The sequence below is a fragment of the Aotus nancymaae genome, unplaced genomic scaffold (assembly GCF_030222135.1).
Source record: "Aotus nancymaae isolate 86718 unplaced genomic scaffold, 86718_ANA_hifiasm-v0.15.2.pri h1tg000072l, whole genome shotgun sequence".
NCBI classification, from domain to species: Eukaryota; Metazoa; Chordata; class Mammalia; order Primates; family Aotidae; genus Aotus; species Aotus nancymaae.
The window spans coordinates 13,031,677-13,053,515 of NW_026988487.1; the positions used below are offsets into that span (position 1 = coordinate 13,031,677).

The window sequence follows — 21,839 nt, forward strand, 5'->3', positions numbered from 1 at the left end:
ATTTTGTTTCCAGTGTTTGGATTGCGGCCGGCGGTGTTGAGGGGACTGCCTAGCTCTGTAGGCGGGAGGTTGGGTACAGGGTCTATTGTCTGTGTTTGACTCTGTAGTTTGGCCCGAGGCCTTCGGGAGCTTTCCCGGGGCAGTTAGCAGAAGCCGCAGCGGCCGCCCCCGCCCGTCTCCGCTGTACCCCGGCCCAGGAGGGACCGACTCCGCGTCACGCCCCTCAGCGCTTGCGGCTCTCTTCTCTGTCGTTGGGTCCGCATCGTGTTCCCGGAATCAGACGGTGCCCCATAGATGGCCAGCTTTCCCCCGAGGGTCAACGAGAAAGAGATCGGTGAGGATTGGGACCGTGGGTGGGCGCGTGGAGGTCGAGGAGAGGCAGGGACTCCCCGGAGCAGGTTTGGGAGGAAGCGACTCCGAGTCTGAGGGATTAGCTTAAGTGAGCCAGGGCCAGCCCACGAGCAAGGAGGAAACCGCCTTGGTGGGAGTTGGCTGAGGGATAAATGGCACCGACGTGGATGTAGCACCTACTGTGCTCCTTCGCGGTTGCTGTGTGGCCGGGGCGGGCACGGACCCCAGTTTAATCATCGGAGGTCCGCGCAGGGCTCTTGTCCTGGGAGTCTCTTGGCTCAGGGCCTGACTGTCGAGTGGACAGGGAAGGGCCACTCAGGGACTTTAGGTTTATAATGGGGAAAAGTAAACTTGTGAGTTCTGAGCTGTAATGAAAGGAGAGTATCCTAGTGTATGCTAACCGCTCGTAGATGAGAAACGTGACTGGAAGAGGTTCCAACAGCCTGGAAAAGGCAATACTGTATTTTAAAAAATGCTGTAGCATTAAGAATGGCAGCAGTTCGGGGGAGGAGACTCTTTCAGAATTATCTTTCAAACACTTATGGGAGGAGCAGGGTGGTTGGGTGGAGTGACAGAAGGAAAACTGTTGTGCGGAAGAGCAAACTCTGGAAAGGCTTTTCTGGCTTAGTGTCTAGCCCAGGGCAATCGGTGTTGAAGGTTGTGCGTCCACACCTACTTAGTGGCTCAGTGGAAAGCACCTCGCATTATTTAAATCCTCTTTTAAAGTAAAATAACTGCAACAACTTTTGAAGGTGTTAGGGAGTTAGCAAACACTGATCTTACTGTGTTAAGTAATAATTAGCTGTGGTCACTGAGCAGAGAGCATTTACATTTTCCTGCTGGAAGTGAATGTGTGTCTTTACTAAATATTAAAGAGGAGATATTTCTAGAGAAGGGAAGAGGCTGAGGAAGCCAAAACGTCCACTGTTTTATATGTGGGTGAATGTTTATATCTAGAAACAGCTATTTTAGAATGCAGGACTTTTGTTGTCCTAGGGGTGATTGATTAGGAAGGGACTTTAACCCTGGTTTTAATAACCATTTTAAAGATACAAACACAGAAAAAAAGGAAAAAAAATTGTAGCAGAGTTCAGACAAAATTTTTTAAAAAAAGATGCAAAGAGCACAAAATTTGTGTCCAGTTATTATTTTAACTGTATTTTAAGACTAGAAAGTATGTCGCAAAGTGGAACAAAGAACTCAAGTTCTTATCAGTTCAGTGGGTTTTTCTTTTACTTTACTACGCCATAATACTGTAGATGAGTGATCTGCCTTTCTTTTATCTGTATTTTATTTCATCCTGATAAACGATTTTGAAAACTTTCTGGTCCTGTTTTCTAAAAGATGAGTAGGGTTTCTTAGCATACCTACATAAAGTAGAACCATCCACTAAGTGTCACCCCCACCCGCGCCAGCCCCCCTCACTTCTCTTTTCTCTCTCTCTCTTTCTCTCTTTCTCTCTCTCCTTCTCTCCTTTCTTTCTCTCTCTTTCTTTCTTTTTCATCTTTAGGAGTGTTATTTCCTGGATATGGTTGGTATAAAAAGTTATTAGCTAAGCACCAAATATCTAGAAAAACTTTTGCTTTTTCTAAGCTTTTTTTTTTAACCCCAGTTTTTTTCTTCCCTTTTTTTTTGAATAATTTGGATACAAGGTTAAACATTTATTTCTCTGTGTAACTTTTAATTTATGAATAAGGATTTACTTTTTTTCTTTCCTTGGGTGTTAATTATAGCCAAGTCAAATTTAGTTTCTCAAGGACATACTGAGAGTAGAGGCAAGATTCCATGAATGATTCAATAATTCTGTGTGCTACTACTGCCTTGAGCTACTGCCCTCTTTCACAAGGCACTGATCATTCCTTTCTGGTTATGAAATTTTGGGGAGGAATGTAAAGAAGGAGTTAAATCTGGTTTGCTTGGTTAAGCAGTGACACAGATGATGTGTTACTATTTTACAGATATTAATAATGTAGTGTTGTATCTTATGGCTGATTTCCCATGGCAGACAGCCTTTCCCTTAACAAGGTTATTACATCATACATTTCTGTTGCTAACATTAAACAGTTAAAAGGTTTAACTTAAAAAACTTTTTTCAAAGCACTTTATTACACACTTTGTGCTGGATTTCTAAAATTGTACAGTATTTAAATTGAGTGCTTAAATCATTTGATTAAAGTGCAAAAATAAGTTTGATATACCTATTATCCTGCAAGGAAACACAGTCAAGGCAATTATTAGTAAACTTTAACAGAGTAATGCATTTATTTGGCAGGATTTATAATGGCCCTACTTTTTGAGTTTATATATAATTGAGAATAAATTACATTGTTATTTCATAGTCTTTGCTATCTATTTGAACCAATTTTTTGGTAATTGTTACTGCTCTTTTACTTTTTTTTTTTGAGATGGAATCTCGCTCTGTCGTCCAAGCTGGAGTGTAGTGGTGCAATCTCAGCTCACTGCAACCTCCACTTCTAGGGCTCAAGCGATTCTTCTGCCTCAGTCTTCCGAGTAGCTGGGATTACAGATGTGTGCCACCATGCCTGGCTAATTTTTTGTATTTTTAGTAGAGGTGGGAGCATTTCACCATGTTGGCCAAGCTGGTCTTGAACTCCAGATCTCAGGTGATCTGCCGGCCTTGGCCTCCCAAAGTGCTGGGATTACAGGCACAAGCCACTGTACCCAGCCTGTGCGCATGCGCTCTCTCTCTCTCTCTCTCTCTCTCTCTCTCTCTCTCTCTCTCTCTCTCTCTCTGTCTTTTTTTTTTTGAGATAGAGTCTTGCTCTGTCACCCAAGCTGGAGTGTAGTGGGAAAATCTTGGTTCTCTGCAGGCCTCTGTCTCCTGGCAATCTTCCCACCTCAGCCTGGAATTACAGGTGCAGGCCACCACACTTGCTAATTTTTAAAATTTTTTGTAGAGATGAGGTCTTCATATAAATCCCAGGCTGGTCTCAAACTTGTGGGATCAAGTGATCCATCCACCTTGGCCTGCCAAAGTATTGGGATTACCAGTGTGCCTGTCCTGTTACCACTGTACACAAGGAGTACCATGATTGTGGTCAAGGTAGAAGAAAAATATAGACTAACTTTAAAATACAGACTGGGTCTGGCACGGTGGCTCACACCTGTAATTCCAGCACTTTGGGAGGCTGAGGCGGGTGGATCACCTGAGGTCAGAAGTTCAAGGCCAGCCTGGCCAACATAGCAAAACTCTGTCTCCACTAAAAAATACAAAAATTAGCTGGGTGTGGTGGTGGGTGCCTGTAATTCCAGCTACTCAGGAGGCTGAGGTAGGGAGAATTGTTTGAACCTGGGAGGCGGAGGTACAGTGAGTCGAGATCACTCCAGCCTGGGTGACAGAGTGAGACTCTGTCTCAAAAAAAAAAGAGTCTTGTGTGAGAAATTTAGTCTTGCCTTATGCTTGCTAAGGGAGAGCTTAGTTTTAGTCTAATTTGTGAGATGTCCTTGAAATTGAATGCAAGGGCTGTTCCTCTTGTACAAGTTACATAAATATTCTTAGAGACTTTTAAGTTGAATTTTAAAACTTCCTTCCCTTATTTGTGAACTTGACATTTTTTTCTCTTGAAATTTATGAATTTTAAAAGATAGATGTGGTTTAACAGGAATCCAAATTAAAAAAAAAAATTATGACTGATGCAGTGGCTCATGCCTGTAATCTCACTGCTTTGGGAAACCAAGGTGGAAGGATTGCTTGAGACCAAGAGTTGGAGACCATCCTGGGCAACATAGCAAGACCCTGTCTATAAAACTGGCTTTTTTGCCGGTCGTGGTGCCTCACATCTGTAGTCCCAGCACTTTGGGAGCCCGAGGCAGGTGGATCATGAGGTCAGTAGTTCGAGACCAGCCTGGCCAACATGATGAAGCCCTGTCTCTACTAAAAATACAAAAAGTATCAGTATTAATGGTTAATATTGTAGCAAATTAAAAAAAGAAAAAGAAGAAAAAAATACAAAAAGTAATAATTAGCCAGGTGTGGTGGCACATGACTGTAATCCCAGCCACTTGGGAGGCTGAAGCAGGAGAATTGCTTGAACCCAGAGGCAGAAGTTACAGTGAGCCGAGATCACGCCACTGCACTCCAGCTTGGGCTACAGAGCGAGACTCCATCTCAAGAAAAAAAAATTTTTTTTTAATTAATTTTTTTAAGTTAGCTAGGTGTGGGGGCATGTGCCTGTAGTCCCTGCCATAGCTACTCAGGAAGTTGAGGAAGAATCATTTAAGCCTACCAGTTTGCCTCTGCACTCCAGCCTGGGCAACAGAGCAAGACCCTGTCTAAAAAATTAGGCAGGCAGGGGTTGCAAATTTAGAGGCCAGTCATATAAAGAACCCTGTTGAGAGGAATGTATAAGGCTCTGGGTTTGGAAAAATGTAAGGAAAATTGGAGCAGCATGCTCTTTCTGAAATCATTTGTCTGTTAAAAAAACGTATCAGCAGGGATTTGAGGGTTACCAAGTTTGTGAATTTTGTATTAAGAAAGTTATGTGACTCATACCTGTAATCCCAGTACTTTGGGTGGAGGGTGGGAGGATCACTTGAGCCCAGGAGTTTGGGACCAGCCTGGGCAACAAAGGGAGAGCCTACTACCTCTACAAAAATAAAAACATTACTGGGTGTGGTGGTGCATGTCTGTGGTCCCAACTACTTGGGAGGCTGAGGCAGGAGAATTGCCTGAGCCTGGGAGGTCGAGGATGCAGTGCGCCGTGATCATGCTACTGCACTCCAGCCTGGGTGACAGAGCGAGACACTGACTCAAAAGAAAAACGTTATGTGACTGCCAGTAAAGTTAATGTCATCTTATGCTGTGCTAATATAGGGTGGGTGGGTCGGTGAGGGACCCTGTGGCTGTGATTAAACCACACCTGAAGTATTGTTCTTAGTTCTGGGTGCCACTTTTATGAGGGCCACTACTAACTATAGTTTATCCAGAAAAGTGTAATGAAGCTAGGATGGGAAATGAACTTGAAGCCATGTCATTTAAGGAATGATTGAAAGGATAGAGATATTTTAGCTTGGCAAAAAGATTCCTTCAAGGCTATCTTCAATATGTAAATGTCATACGAGGATAGCATTAGGCTTTTTCTCTTAGGTCTGAATCAGTACTGAGTGGGTACAGTGGTAGGATGGAGATTTTGAGTTATTAAAAGTGGTCTCAGGTGCACCAAAACAGTGTAAGCTTTATTATGAATATCAAGAAAAGTAGGTCTCAGGCTTTTTGTTTTGGTTTTTTAAACCACACCAATTTGTTAAAGTATCAATAATTGGGCAGAGAACATATTTAAATCACTTTAGAATGGGAGCATATATGTGTGCTTTTGTATTTATTCAATAAATATTTACTGTGCACCTGTCGTATGCCAGGTGCTGTACTAGCTGTTGATGGAGCACACATTCAGACTGAACAAGTACATTTTGGGTGTGTGGGTGTGTGTGTGCGCTCGCGTGTGTGTGTATCCTCTAGCTATAGCAGTGTAAGTGGTTCTTACATTAACAGCAATACGTAGTATATATCAAAGCTTAGGTGTTGGAAAGTTTAAGCCAGAAATACATAAAAATATATTATTATACACTGTAGAATTGACCACACAACTGACCACAAAATAGATAATAGAAAAGCTAAACTGACAATAACTAATAACAGAAAAGGAAAAATAGTAACATTTGAAATCAAGACCAATCCAGAATAGGTGATACACTGATAAAGAGGAGCCTTTCCCCAAATTGAGGAAATTCTAGCTAAGTTTGCATGCATACATTGCAGTATGAGCTTGTTGATCATGCTTTTTGTTAAATATGGAAGTAACGTTCTTTATATACTCCGGTGATATGCCAGTTTTTCTTAGGATTACAAAATTTGGGTAATCTTAATTTAAAATGTAAGACATTGTCCATTTTTTTTTTTGTTCTTAGAAACCAAAATAATTCCATTTTTGAATCAGTTGGGGGTCCATTAGAAAGACTCAAGGACCACTATTTGAGATTTGTGAATATAATGTTTTTTTTTTTTTTTTTAAAGATAGTGTCTTGCTCTGTCACCCAGGCTGGAGTGCAGTGGTGCAGTCTTGGCTCACTGCAGTCTCCACCTCCGGGGTTCAAGCAGTTCTTACGGAGTTTTTTGAGACAAGAGTTTCACTCTTGTTGCCCAGACTGGAATGCGGTGTGCGATATCAGCTCACTACAACCTCCACCTCCTGTGTTCAAGTGATTCTTCCAAGAAACTGGGATTGCCGGCATGCTCCAGCACACCACCATGCCTGGCTATAATGCATTTTACTTTATTTTATTTATTTTAAGTTTTTTTTTTTTTTGAGACAGTCTCGCTCTGTTGTTGCCCAGGCTGGAGTGCAGTGGCACTTTCTCGGCTCACTGCAACCTCTGCTCCTAGGTTCAAGGGATTCTCTTCTCAGCCTCCCAAGTAGCTAGCTGGGATTACAGGCATCCATCACCACATCCTGCTAATTTTTGTATTTTTAGTAGGGACAGGGTTTCATAATCTTGACCAGGCTGGTCTCAAACTCCAGACGTCAAGTGATCTGCCCATCTCAGCCCCACGAAATGTTGGGATTACAGGTGTGAGCAACCACACCCAGCCTATAATGCATTTTAAGGCACTGGTTGGGAGGTTGGATTAGACAGCCTTAAAGTCTTCTAGCTCTGAGGATTTTGTGATTTTTGTGACCTGGGCCTGAAAAGGATAAAAGTATTTGTTTGAATAGCATATTTTATAGTGCTTTTGTTTGAGTAATGGTGTAATACTGTGTCTTATAGTGATATATGGTTTTTGAAACCTAAGAAACTTAATTTGGAAGATACTTTTTTTGCAAACTAAGTTTAATCTCTTGCAGTTTAAATGTTAATAATTTGATGAGAACATAATATAATGTAAAAGTTAGGACTTTTGTAATTGTTAGGTTTAATTAGTCATTACGTTATTATTACTTGAACAGTTTTTATTGAAACTTTCTTAAAAACTCTTGCATTGGGAAATTTTAGTAAGATCACTTTATCAAAACTTGGAGCTAGTCACTATCATTAAGGGGTCTTCATATACTGCATACCCCCTGTTAGAGGATGGAAATCAGAACTCACTATACCCTGTCTGCATAGAAGAGGGAAGAAACAGTCCCAAAGTAATATGGAAGCAGTCTCACATGGATTATGTGTTGGTTATATGTGATATCCAGTATTTTTGTTTTTCCTTTTAGTGAGATCACGTACTATAGGTGAACTTTTAGCTCCTGCAGCTCCTTTTGACAAGAAATGTGGTCGTGAAAATTGGACTGTTGCTTTTGCTCCAGATGGTTCATACTTTGCTTGGTCACAAGGACATCGTACAGTAAAGCTTGTTCCGTGGTCCCAGTGCCTTCAGAACTTGTAAGATTTTTTCTTTTTTTGTATTTTGTATCTGTTGGTGGAATTTACTATTTTCTCTCGGTATAGGGTAATAAAAACATTTTGATATTTTAATTTTACTTTATAGATGGTGTTGTGAGTTTTAATCATGGGCTGAATATATTTATTGGCAAATTTGTGTAAAGAATTTTCTGGGCCAGATGCGGTGGCTGATGCCTGTAATCCCCACGCTTTTGAAGGCTAAGGTGGGTGGATCACCTGAGGTCAGGAGTTTGAGACCAGCCTGGCCAACATGATAAAATCCTGTCTCCACTAAAAATAAAAAGAAATTAGCCAGGCATGGTGGCACATGCCTATAATCCCAGCTACTTGGGAGGCTAAGGCAGGAGACTCTCTTGAACCCAGGAGGCGGAGGTTGCAGTGAGCTGAGATCTCACACTGCATTCCAGCCTAGACAACAAGAGTGAAACTCTTCTCTCAAAAAACAAAAACAAACAAGAATTGTCTAGTCTCAGCTGAGCACAGTGGCTCATGCCTGTCAATCCTAACACTTTGGGAGGCCAAGGCAGGCAGGTCACTTCAGGTCAGGAATTCGAGGCCAACCTGGCCAACCTGGTGAAACCCTATCTCTACTAAAAATACAAAAATTAGCTGGATGTGGCGTTACACACCTGTAGTCCTAGCTACTCCGGAGGCTGAGGCAGAAGGATTTCTTGAACCCAGGAGGTGGAGGTTGCAGTGAGTAGAGATAGCACCACTCCACTGCAGCCTGGGCGACAGTACCAAACTCTCTCTCTCTCAAAAAAAGGGGTTTTCTGGTCTTATTTGTACATTATCTGTATGTTAAAAAGTCAGATTGTGTCTAACAGGTATATATAGTGTTTTGCCAGAGCAAGTGACTTCTGTGATATGAAGTTTTTTGGATTTCACAACATTTTGTTGGATAACACTGGTGCATAGATTGTGTTCTTTCTTTCTTTCTTCCTTTCTTCCTTCCTTCCTTCCTTCCTTTCTTCCTTTCTTCCTTTCTTTCCTTTCTTTCCTTTCTTTCTTTTTTGCGTCAGAGTTTTGCTCTTGTCACCAGGGCTGGAGTGCAATGGCGCCATCTCAGCTTACACTGCAACCTCCCCCTCCTGGGTGAAATGATTCTCCTGCCTCAGCCTCCCGAGTAGCTGGGATTACAGGTGCCTGCCACCATACCCAGCTAATTTTTTTTTTTTTTTTGGAAAGCAAGTTGATTAAGAAGGTAAAGGAATGAAGAATGGCTACTCCATAGGCAGAGCAGCCAATTTTTTGTATCTCTAGTAGAGACAGGGTTTTACCATGTTGGTCAAGCTGGTCTCAAACTCTTGACCTCAGGTGATCCACCTGCCTCGGCCTCCCAAAGTGCTGAGATTACAGGCATGAGACACAGAGCCCAGCCAATTTTTTTTTTTAATGGACTTATGGTCCCTCTGCTTGGGGTAAATTGAGTTTGAATGTTTGTTGAAAGTTTTTTAAAAATGTATCATGTGCTATATTGAATTTTTCTGTTTTTTTATTTTTTTATTTTTTTTTGTATCTAGTAGACCTTCATGGTTATAGTCACTAATGTGCTCATTACATATTACTTGAGATCTAGAACCTATGGGAAACTGATTATTAAGGTTTGAGTTTTTTTTTCCCCTTAAGGCAATTTTCTGATATCAGCTTGACCTATCTTAAGTTACGGGGTTGGTTTTTCTTTTTTCTTGCTTACTTATACTTTTGCTTTTAGGTTGAAGGAGCCCCAGTTGATACAGTGGTTTTGAGGAAAATTGGGAGGCAAATAAGTTATACTATAAATTGCTTTATTGTTGAACTTACTACTCAGTTGCTGAGAATTTCTATTAATGAACTGAATTTATTTGGTCCTTCTCATAGTTCAAATAGCAGCTTTTTTCTTCCTATCTATAGGATTCTGTTCTTACTCAGTCAGTGTCATTATAATCATATTGAGGTTATTTTAATAAACATTTGTAATTATTCAATGTCCAGAGGAGTGCAGAGTGAAAAATAATTCAATTTCAATCTGACTTCCCCCCTCCCCAGCCTCTTGCATGGCACCAAGAACGTTACCAATTCAAGCAGTTTAAGATTGCCAAGACAGAACAGTGATGGTGGTCAGAAAAATAAGCCTCGTGAGCATATTATAGACTGTGGAGATATAGTCTGGAGTCTTGCTTTTGGGTCTTCAGTTCCAGAAAAACAGAGTCGCTGTGTAAATATAGAATGGCATCGCTTCAGATTTGGACAAGATCAGCTACTTCTTGCTACAGGGTTGAACAATGGGCGTATCAAAATATGGGATGTATATACAGGTATGGATTCATAGTTTTTAAAGCAAATTTATTATTTTATGATGCAGGGCACTGCTCATAGGCACTGGAATTAGGATTTGAGAGTTTCAGCTTATTGAAAAGCAAGATTTTATGATGTGGGTGTGTCTTTGTGATTGACCTGAATAGCACCTTCTTCAGCTCATGCTTTTAATTTAGGAAAACAGTAGAGTTCACATTGCTTCATCACTCTTTACAGAATATTATAGTAGAAAAGGCTTTCTAGGGAATGTTTAGTTAGTTGTCATTTATTTTGTTTTTGTTTTTGTTTTTTTGAGACGGAGTTTCGCTCTTGTTACCCAGGCTGGAGTGCAATGGCGCGATCTCGGCTCACCACAACCTCCGCCTCCTAGGTTCAGGCAATTCTCTTGCCTCAGCCTCCTGAGTAGCTGAGATTAAGGCACGCGCCACCATGCCCAGCTAATTTTTTGTATTTTTAATAGAGACGGGGTTTCACCATGTTGACCAGGATGGTCTCGATCTCTTGACCTCGTGATCCACCCGCCTCGGCCTCCCAAAGTGCTGGGATTACAGGCGTGAGCCACCGCGCCCGGCCTGTCATTTATAAAGTAGTTATTTAGTTTATGGCTCACATGGTAAGGTGTTTTTTAATATGCTTTTTCAATGATGGCTTAGAGGTTTTGAAGGTAAATCAGATTTCAGTACTCATTATCTCACCTTTGGAAAGGTTTAGTGAACGTTTAGATAGGTTGAGAAGTTAAATTCTTTGAGCAATTAAAAGTAAATGTGTTGCTTATTACCTCAAACACTTTTTGGGCATATATGTACTCAAAGATGTAAAGGATTTTTTAAATGAGCATTAAAATAACATGTACATTAGAACATAGCAAATGATACTAACAGGTGATAACGAGTCAAAATTTGGGTTCTTGAAAAAAAAATAAGATGAACACACAGATTTTCCTAGAAAACAAAGCTCTTACAGTATTAGGTAAATACATTTTTTCGCTGGGATAATGTTTGGAAACTAAGTTGTTGTGGGATAACATGTATCTTTTGGGAGTTTGACAGTTAATGAGTAATCCAAGGCCAGGCAAATAACAAGCAAATAAATAATTTGATTTTATATTTTAAAGTCATACTAAAAGATTTGGAAAATTATAATTTGGGTGCTTTTCTTAATGTTAACATGATCTAGGAGGTTGTTTACATTTCAGGAGTTTCCTCTTAATTTTTCTTTCTTTTTTTTTTTGAGACAAAGTCTCACTCTGTCACCCTGGCTGGAGTGCAGTGGCACAATCTGTACTCATTGCAACGTCCGTCTCCCAGGTTCAAGTGATTCTCATGCCTCAGCCTCCTGAGTAGCTGGAATTACAGGCATGTGCCACCACACCTGGCTAATTTTTTGTATTTTTAGTGGAGACGGGGTTTTGCCGTGTTGGTCTGGCCTGTCTTGATGATCCACCTGCCTCACCCTCCCAAACTGCTGGGATCACAGGTGTGAGCCACTGCTCCCGGCTTCCCTTTTGATTTTTCTTTGTTTTGTTTTGTTTTGTTTTGAGACAGAGTCTCGCTCTGTCACCCAGCTGGAGTGCAATGGCACAATCTGGGCTCACTGTAGCCTCCACCTCCTGGGTTCAAGCCATTCTCCTGGCTCAGCCTCCTGAGTACCTGGGATTATCGCATGCAGCTAATTTTTGTATTTTAGTAGAGATGGGGTTTCGCTCTGTTGGCCAGGCTGGTCTCGAATTCCTGACCTCAGGTGATCCACCTGCCTTGGCCTCCCAAAGTGCTGGGATTACAGGCATGAGCCACCGTGTCTGGCCCCCTTTTAATTTTTCTAATAAATTTAGGCTTTACTATCCTGGAAAGAGACCATCTTAAAAACAATATAAATAGCAAATCTCTAAAGGGAGCAATCATAAAGAAATCATTTTATACTTGGTAAAATAAAGAGATGCCAAGAATTTCTATTCATCTTTTTTTAATGGTAAGCAACTCTACTTCTACTTTTTGAAAGTAGAAGCCTATAAAAAATATTGTCGGCCCGGTGTGGTGGTTCATAGCTGTAGTTCTAGCACTTTGGGAGGCCAAAGCTGGGGGATCACTTGAGCCCAGGAGTTTTAGACCAGCCTGGGCAACATGGTGAGACTCCCATCTCAAAATTTCGGAGACTGGGGTAGGGGGATTGTTTGAACCCAGGAGGTCAAGACTGTAGTGAGCCAAGATTGCGCCATTGCACTCCAGCCTGAGTGACTGGGTGAGACCCTGTCTCAACAAAGCTAAGAACAAAATAAAAATACATTAATACTTTCTTTTTTTCCCCCGTTTCTACTACATTTAGGAAAACTCCTCCTTAACTTGGTAGATCATACTGAAGTGGTCAGAGATTTAACTTTTGCTCCAGATGGAAGCTTGATCCTGGTGTCAGCTTCAAGAGACAAAACTCTCAGAGTATGGGACCTGAAAGATGATGGTATGTCTTTTTTCCAGGCTATGAACAAGGCTTCATGTTCCTTGATACTACCATTGAGAGGTATTGGGAACATCTGGGGCATTTGACTTTAAAAATGGCATGTGATCAAAGTTCCTTTTCTGTGCCTAATCCTTTGATTCTTTTCCTGAATAGATCAAAGAAAACATAAATGTGACCCAGAATAGGAGCCAACAATTATTTGAAGTAAATGATCTGATAATTATTCAGAAACTAACCACACAGATCTATATTAACTATCTGAGGACCAAATCTGGATCAGATTTAGGGTTTTACATGAACTTGTCTGTGTTTGTGTCCCCTTAGGGAGGGTTATTAACTTCCTGCATTGGCTTAGTGAAAATTTAGGTAGATCTTGAAGTAACTTATTATCTAATAAAATTTAAATTAAAACATGACCTATATACCAGAATTTATAACATGTAAATATTAATAAGCATAATAATAAGTTGGCTAGGTTAAGAAATGCTTTTACAAAAAGTAAGATTTATTGTCCAATACAAAGGAAGATATGTTGGTGTCAAGTACTCACCTTTTTCAAAAACCTTACAAAGTTTTGAAGATGCTGCTTCATTTAAGATGAGCATCTCTTCCCCTTTCTTAGTCCTGAGTAAAAGAGTTTACGTGTTTAACTAAAACCTTACATTTAAGGTCTATTGGTGCTGCAGCAGGTTCAAGCTAGAGGTTAACAGGCTTGCCTAGGAGTAAGAAAGCTTAAATTGAATGTAGGAGGAAACAAAACCCTCAGATCTGGAGATGTTCCAGCTGATAGATAGTAACCATTGCTTAATAAAGTAATATGCTAACATTAACAAATCATGAGGACCGTCTCTGTGTTTTATCATTTCTCTGCTCAGCTGTTGAGGTGCAAAGGGATCCCAACAGTTGAAATACTGTTTTTATTTTGATACTGAAATAAAATACTGAAATACTGTTTTATTTTCGGTTTTCATTTTCTTTTGCATATTGAATGATGCTTCCTTATCTCAAACTAATTTCAGCAATGTACATGTTTTTTTTTTAATTAATTAATTAATTTATTTTTTTATTTTTTTTATTTTTGAGACAGAGTTTCGCTCTTGTTACCCAGGCTGGAGTGCAATGGCGCTATCTCGGCTCACCGCAACCTCCGCCTCCTGGGTTCAGGCAATTCTCCTGCCTCAGCCTCCTGAGTAGCTGGGATTACAGGCACGTGCCACCGTGCCCAGCTAATTTTTTGTATTTTGAGTAGAGACGGGGTTTCACCATGTTGACCAGGATGATCTCGATCTCTTGACCTCGTGATCCACCCGCCTCGGCCTCCCAAAGTGCTGGGATTACAGGCTTGAGCCACCGCGCCCGGCCTGTACATGTTTTAAGAATGTAGGCTTAGTAAGAAATAAGCTCCAAGAGAGTGGGGTCCTTGTCTTTTTTTTCAGCTATGTCCTCAGTGCTGACATAGGGCCTGGCATGCGGTAGGCACTCAGTAAATATTTGTAAAACTAATAGTTTAATATAGTTAAGCATAGTTGTCTATTGTGGGTATAATATACAAGGACTTTGGAATGGGTTGTAGTTCATCAGAAAGGAAGAATGAAAAGGCGTTTTGAAGATGTTCAAGTTTCTTAACCTTGCTTATTTTTAAAATAAGGGGATTAGGCTAAAATAATTCTGCCTTCTATAGATGGGGTGGGGTTGGGGGTTCCAGACTTTTTCTGTCACCTAGACTAGAGTGCAGAGGTGCTGTCTCATGTCACTGCAGCCTCTTCCTCCCGGGTACAGGCAATTCTGAGCCTCAGCCTCCCAAGTAGCTAGGATTACTGGCATGCACCATGATGCCTGGCTACTTTTTAAATATTTTCTAGTAGAGATGAGTTTCACCCTGTTGGCCAGGCTGGTCTCAAATTCCTGGCCTCAAGCGATCCGCCCACCTCAGCCCCTCAAAATGCTGGGATTACAGGTGTGAGCCACCATGCCTGACCCCAGACTTTTTCTTGAAGGGCTAGATGTTAAATATTTTAGGCTTGCGCACCATATCGTCTGCTATAGAGCACAACATAAACACATGGACAGGATTGTGTTTGGTACAATTTAATTTACAGAAATAAGCAGCTGATGTATATTGGTAACCCTTGTTAGAGATAAATTGCTTTCAGTTATAAATGTTTGTGATCCTGTGATTTATTGCTGTTTTGAAATGCTGCTCATTTGAAGTGGATTCTAGGGTTAATACAGGTACTTCTTTTTGTTCAGGAAACATGATGAAAGTATTGAGGGGGCATCAGAACTGGGTGTACAGCTGTGCATTCTCTCCTGACTCTTCCATGCTGTGTTCAGTTGGAGCCAGTAAAGCAGTATGTATCAAAGTTCTTGTACATTCATTGTGAATTGGATTATCATAATGTGTGCATAATCATTTTAAATCTAAGTAACCTATCAAGTCTGTGCTCGGTGTCATGAATATTTTAAATGTTTTATTTCATGATGGGCGAGAATTTGCATGAAGGAAATATAGTTATTGATTGTCAAGTGAGAATTTGAATTGTTTTGAGAGATAATAGAAAATGAGGTCATATTAGGGCGTTTTTTTGTAAGTCTAGAAAAGTTTATGTGCTGTAGAAGAGATCTAGTCTATATGTTAAGACATTTCCTTGCTAATTATTTTCTTCTCTGTTGTTCTTATTTTTTTGGTCCAGTTTGCTGTACTAAAGTTTTGAGTCCCAGCTGGTCCTGTACATTTAACTGAAAAAAAGTAACTTAAAAAACATAAGAATAAAAATAGCACTCATGTATGTCCTAGAGTTGTTATAGGTGAAATTTGATATTGTTTATCTTACATAGCATACCTATAGACAAGTAATGTGACTGTTAAGAGGGTTATGCTTATTGATGAACTCTCTTTTAGTTGTTTACCAGCTCTAAGTTAGTATAGTTAAATTGATCTCAGTAACTGCAAGTATTTATGAAATGGTTGAAGTCTAAATACATGTGATAATTACAATACACTTTGAACTAATGGAGGGTGGGAGGCTAGTTGAAATGCATTTTATTTAGCCAAGGAATACGTTAAAATGATAGTTACAAATTTTGGAAGTTAGAACAAGATACTCAGTTTAGTTATTTACAAATCATAAGAAGAACAAAATTAGATGTTGACTTTGCTATTTTAGGCTGTGTGTTTTCCATATGCTTCTTGCTTTCCCTGTCACAGGTGGTGGCAGCAATATTGGTGTGATTGAGGTTATGCTGGCACCACTCACACACAGGCGCACAATGGTGTTAGCTGGGCAGAAAGAGTGGCATCTCTGGCTACCGGGCTGGGGGCGACCTTTACCATAGGATGAAGTAACCTTGCATTCGGCTGCAAGGTGTACTGTACGTACACAGGTGCTGGTCGATGTCCACTTTCTGCTTTTCTTTCTTTCTTTTTTTCTTTTTTAAAGTAATTTCCCCCACAGTAAAGTCCACTGACTCCTGAGTAAATTGATTTTCCAGTTTGATGGAATTGGGAGTCTGACAAGTGAAACCAATTTAATATGAAGTATTTGGCTCTCAAATGGTTTCTCCGTGCTATTTTTTGGAATTCTTTAAGATTCTAGAGAGATCTTACGTCTTTGATTCAATTTAAAATTTGTACTTATTTTCCTTTAGAAATAATATATTGTGTCTGTGCAGAAAAGAAAAAAAAAGCAAAAAGAATTGCTTTGCTCCAAGAGGAGAGATTGTCTTATTAGGATAAACCTCCAAGCTCACATTTAATATAACAGACTGAAATAAACATTAGAATCCTATTTAGAGCTATTCTGCACAGTTAACTACAATCTTCAGAATCTAAAATTATATGTGAATTTGTTCTTAAATAATTGAACTGTTTTATACTTAAAATGACTAATGATTGTGGTCAGTTTGGGAAAAATAAGATGGTTAAATTTCAATTTACGGAAATGTAATTATATTATTTTCATAAAATAGCATTTTCATTTTGTAATGTGGTTTAACATGTCCTTGTTGTTTGCCAAAGAAATTTCATTTGGCTGTGAATATTCTATTTGCTTGCAGTATCTGTTTCTCTTCCTAGGCTCAAGTTGGTGACCCAAGCCTATTGTAAACAAGTGATTATCTCAAAGGGAGATGCCAATGGAGTAACAATTTGTTAACCTTACGTTTTCTGTCTGTATATTTCTTAAAAAATCTGGTAGTTTCTGGAAAAAAAGAGAAGGGGGTTTGTAGTACTTAACCCTATTTATTTCCATATATTTTAGTTAATTAGTTTTTGGAATAAATGTATTTCAGTATAACTTTGTGGTTAAGTTGCATTGCCTTTATTTTATGTTTAGGCTTATTTTTAAATTAACATTTAACAGAAACATTTGAAATAGAATTTGCATGTCTACCTTAATTAACTTAAAGACTGATTTTAATCTGACTATGACACTGAGCATATTCTTTAAATTACTGATAATTTATGTTTAATATAATCTTAATTAAATTTAGCAGTTTTAGTTTAAGATGTGCCATTTTTCCTCTGTGTGTCTGAATGAAGCTATAACATTTGCCTTTTTATTGCAGGTTTTCCTTTGGAATATGGATAAATATACCATGATACGGAAACTAGAAGGACATCACCATGATGTGGTAGCTTGTGACTTTTCTCCTGATGGAGCATTACTGGCTACTGCATCTTATGATACTCGAGTATATATTTGGGATCCACATAATGGAGACATTCTGATGGAATTTGGGTGGGTACAGCATGAATTATTTTAGTCTATAATTCATCTCTGGCTATCAAGTCATCTGAATAATTAGAATCACCAACATATGAAACCTAAAATTGCAGTTTATTGTAATTTAAAATTTTGGTATTATTTAAGCCCTTGACTAATGCAGAGCTTTAGATACAAATTCTAAAAGTAAATTTGACTCTCTTGATATATCAAAGTCTTACTACTTAACAGGACTCAACTCTGTATAGAACTACTAATTATTATGTTTAGTTTTTGTTGGAGAAAAACAATTAAAACCAAAGTTGGACTTAATCTTACTATCTTAAATCATGAAAGATTAATTCTTTTCAGGTCACTTTTTTATTAGTATGATACAACTCAGTTATCTCAGTTGTATTCATTAAGGCTACTTTAAACATATTCAAAGACAAATGTACTTTGTACCTGGGTAATTTTATTTTCTTGAAGTGACTGTGATATCCACTGAACACATGTATTTGACCTTAGGCACCTGTTTCCCCCACCTACTCCAATATTTGCTGGAGGTGCAAATGACCGGTGGGTACGATCTGTATCTTTTAGCCATGATGGACTGCATATTGCAAGCCTTGCTGATGATAAGTAAGTATGTGCATTATAGCTTGTCTTACCATTACCCTTTCCATTCTTAAGCCTTAAAGCCATTCTGCAGTTAGAGTTTTAATGTCTCTTTCTCAACACAAGTCCTTGGGAGATTTTGTTGTCTCTTAAAGAATATCAGCTGAATAATTATCTATGTAAATTAAAGATAATGCATGCCTTCCTGTGTTCCTTGTTTAACTTGCTTAGGCATAGTGGGTTGATTTTTTAGTCAGCTTTTAGCACAGCTTACAGAGATTTATTTTAACTTTTTTTTTTTTTTTTCCAAGATGGGGTTTCACCATGATGGCCAGGCTGGTCTTGGACTCCTGACCTCAAGTGATCCACCCACCTTGGCCTCCCAAAGTGCTAGGATTACAGGCGTGAGCCACCGCGCCTGGCCTAGAGATTTTTTAAAGTAATGTCTTACAAAGGTTGTAAGAAAGAAAATTTCTAAAGTGAAACAAATAGTAAAACCAAAAAAAAAAATTATGAATAAATAGTAATTTGTATCCACCACGATTGAGACTAGAATATGAAATATCACATGAATGAGATGTGCTGCTTATTGATAAGAAACAGAAACTAGTTGCAGCCATCCCATTTTCACATCCTTTTATTATACAGTGTTCATACGTATTGCATTGAGTAGTTTGGTGACATCAATTCGCAAGGCAGCTCTTTTATCTTTCCAGAAGGTTACCAAACAGAGAGAGAGAGGTTTTTCTGTTTGCTCAGGTAGATTCTGCATATTAGTTCTCTGCTGTATTTGTAGATACACTCAGCCTAGGTGAAAACTTTTTTTTCTTTTCCTTTCCTGTTTGTTTTTAGGGGACAGGGTCTTGCTTTGTTGCCCAGGCTCTAGTGCAATGGTGCAATCACATCTCACCACAGCCTTGATTTCCTGGGCTCAAGTGATCCTCCCATCTCAGCATTCTGAGTAGCTGGCACCACAGGTGTATACCCCACCACACCTGGCTAATTTTTAAAAAAATTTTGTAGAGACAGGGTCTTCCTATGTTACCCAGGTTGATCTTAAAGTCCTGGACTCCCCAGCCTTGGCCTCCCTAAATGGTGGGATTGTGGTTGTGAGCCACTAGGCCCACCTAGCTTTTTAAAGTGTCTTGGGAAAAGGGTGAAACAGACTAGAAACTGGTTGTATTGTAAGTGTAGGAAAGTAGGGAAAAAGCCTCTGGGTCTGAACATTCTAGATCTGAACACTGGGAAGGTGAGAAGGCAGCCGTGCATGGTAGTCTCTTAAGTGAAAGGTCATCCAATTTACCAACTGGTATTTATAGACCTTAAAATATTTTATAATTTTATAAAGCAAGTTACAGTCATTGCCTGTTGGTGTGATTTGTGTATTTTGCGACTCATAACTCAATAGCGTTTCTTTCTAAATTTTGAAAGATGCTTTTACCTTACATTTTCTACAAGATACTAAATAATTTATTTCCTTTTCAGAATGGTGAGGTTCTGGAGAATTGATGAGGATTATCCAGTGCAAGTTGCACCTTTGAGCAATGGTCTTTGCTGTGCCTTCTCTACTGATGGCAGTGTTTTAGCTGCTGGGTAAATAAATTTTTCTCTTTTCTTTAAGGGGCAATTTAAGGTGGCTTTTAGCTGCTAGTAGTTTATTGACAGTAAATCTCTAATGAAAGTGTTCTTTAGAGTAATATGACCTTGTCATAGAATACATCACTGGTTAGTTGGGTTTTAATGTGAAGTTTGTGACTCCAGGACTCACATGTATTAGATGATAGTGGTTTGAGCTGTAGCAACTTTGAAATACATATTCTTGGGTGACTGAGCACGTGCTTTATTTCTGTTTAGGACACATGACGGAAGTGTGTATTTTTGGGCCACTCCACGGCAAGTCCCTAGCCTGCAACATTTATGTCGCATGTCAATCCGAAGAGTGATGCCCACCCGAGAAGTCCAGGAGCTGCCAATTCCTTCCAAGCTTTTGGAGTTTCTCTCCTATCGTATTTAGAAAATTCTGCCTTCCCTAGTCATAGGGACTGACAGAATACACTTAACACAAACCTCAAGCTTTACTGACTTCAAGTATCTGTTTTTAAAGATTTAGAAGATTTATTTAATTTGATATGTTCTTGTACTGCATTTTGATCAGTTGAGCTTTTAAAATATTATTTATAGACTACAGAGATATTTCTGAACATATCAAATATAAATTTTTTTAAAGATCTAACTGTGAAAACATATACATACATGTATATATTTAGATATAAGCTGCTATATGTTGAATGGACCCTTTTGCTTTTCTGATTTTTAGTTCTGACATGTATATATTGCTTCAGTAGAGCCACAATATGTATCTTTGCTGTAAAGTGTAAGGAATTTTTAAATTCTGGGACACTGAGTTAGATCTGTAAATACTGACTTAAGAAAGTTGAACTGGGCCAGGTATGGCAGCTCACGCCTATAATCCCAGCAGTTTAGGAGGCCAAGGTGGGTGGATCACCTGAGGTTACTTAGCAGTTTGAGACCAGCCTGGCCAACATGATGAAAGCCTGTCTCTACTAAAAATACGAAAACAATTAGCCAGCCATGGTGGTGCACACCTGTAGTTCCAGCTACATGGGAGGCTGAGGCAGGAGAATCGCTTAAACCCAGGAGGTGGAGGTTGCAGCAAGCCAAGATCACACCACTGCACTCCAGCAAGACTCCGTCTCAAAAAAAAAAAAACAAAAAACGTTGTCTTGCCTCATATGAAATGTGTTTGGTTGGAGGGTGTCAGACTGACCTGGAAGTGAAACTCTGTTTTTTATGTACAGGGAAAGGATTTTATTATCCTTAGGGATAGCATCTAAGACGTAGAGTTTGAATGTGACATTATTTGAAAACAGTAACAATAAAGAAAAGGCAGAGCCAGGATATAACTAGAAAAAGGATGTATTTTTTTCCTTCCTCCTTTAAACACTGCTGCTGCCTTAATTTTAGAAAGGAGCTTACTAGTTTACCCTTGTGGTATAAAGTATTATAAATCTGTGTTAATTTGAAAAATCCATCTTCTGTATTATTGCTAAATATTTTGTTTGTACTAAGGGACAATTATTTTAAGACCATGGATTTAAAAAAAAAAACACTGTTTCTGCAGGGGATGATTGGTGAGTTGCCAAAGAGAAGCAATACAGTATATCTGCTTTTGCCTTCTGTTATTTATCCTACCTGCAGATATTAAGAATGTATGCATTATGTAAAATGCTCAATTATATATTTTTGTTGAGTTTTTTAATTAAAGACTTGTAAAAAACCAGTATATTGCAAATGTTTCTTTAACAGGTTAGGTCGAGTGCTTTCTCTCTGTCTCCATTGTAACATTGATGGCATACCACGGGCAAATTAATCAAAAAGAACAATGAAGAAAGAGTGCCCTAGAGATCATTCAGGGCTTCCCGAGTGCAACAGCTCTTATGGTGGTTTTGTTTTTGGGAGAACCGTTGTAAATGCATACTTTAAAAAAGCATAGGAAAGCTCTAGAACACAGAAAAATGACTACTAAGCCAAAGAAATAATATCTTTTAGTGGGGAACTAACAGGCCTATAATAAGCGTATCTGGTTAGTTATTTAAAAATCTAGCAATCTAGGTCCTTTGAGAAGGCATAAAAAAGCGAAACTCTTATGAGCCATGTGTGATTTTGAAGGTGCGTTTCCACTGAGAAATTATTTGGAAGCTCCTATGGTTACCTCTGTTAAGGAATGTAAAAAATTTATAGGGGGTGTAGGTTATCAATTTGAAAGCCAGTAGAAAATCTGCCCAAGTTACTTCTTGCTTGAGGATCATCTATATTTTACAAAAAGAAGCACAAGAAGCATCTAACCTTTCTATTTCTTGTGACTTGTTTTCTCCTGTATTTTACTTTGTAATATATCAGCTTTATAATTTTTTTTTTTTTTTTTTTGAGATGGAGTCTCATTCTCACCCAGGCTGGAGTGCAATGGCATGATGTCGGTTC

At 39.1% G+C, this 21,839-nt stretch overlaps 1 protein-coding gene across 2 annotated transcripts; it reads left to right on the plus strand.

Annotated features, from left to right (window-relative positions):
* Positions 1 to 10: 10 nt before the first annotated feature.
* On the plus strand, positions 11 to 21,138 carry WSB1 (WD repeat and SOCS box containing 1). 2 transcript variants are annotated; one of them, XM_012449412.2, is made up of 9 exons: positions 11 to 334; positions 7,575 to 7,743; positions 9,793 to 10,061; positions 12,385 to 12,516; positions 14,767 to 14,867; positions 17,083 to 17,255; positions 17,748 to 17,861; positions 19,323 to 19,430; positions 19,692 to 21,138. In XM_012449412.2, the coding sequence occupies exons 1-9, from the start codon at positions 295 to 297 to the stop codon at positions 19,849 to 19,851; spliced, it is 1,266 nt and encodes a 421-aa protein (XP_012304835.1). In that variant the 5' UTR covers positions 11 to 294; the 3' UTR covers positions 19,852 to 21,138. The 2 variants fall into 2 exon arrangements, with proteins under 2 accessions (XP_012304835.1, XP_064223698.1); XM_064367628.1 differs by lacking the exons at positions 17,083 to 17,255; positions 17,748 to 17,861; positions 19,323 to 19,430; positions 19,692 to 21,138 and adding an exon at positions 15,725 to 16,182.
* Positions 21,139 to 21,839: the final 701 nt, after the last annotated feature.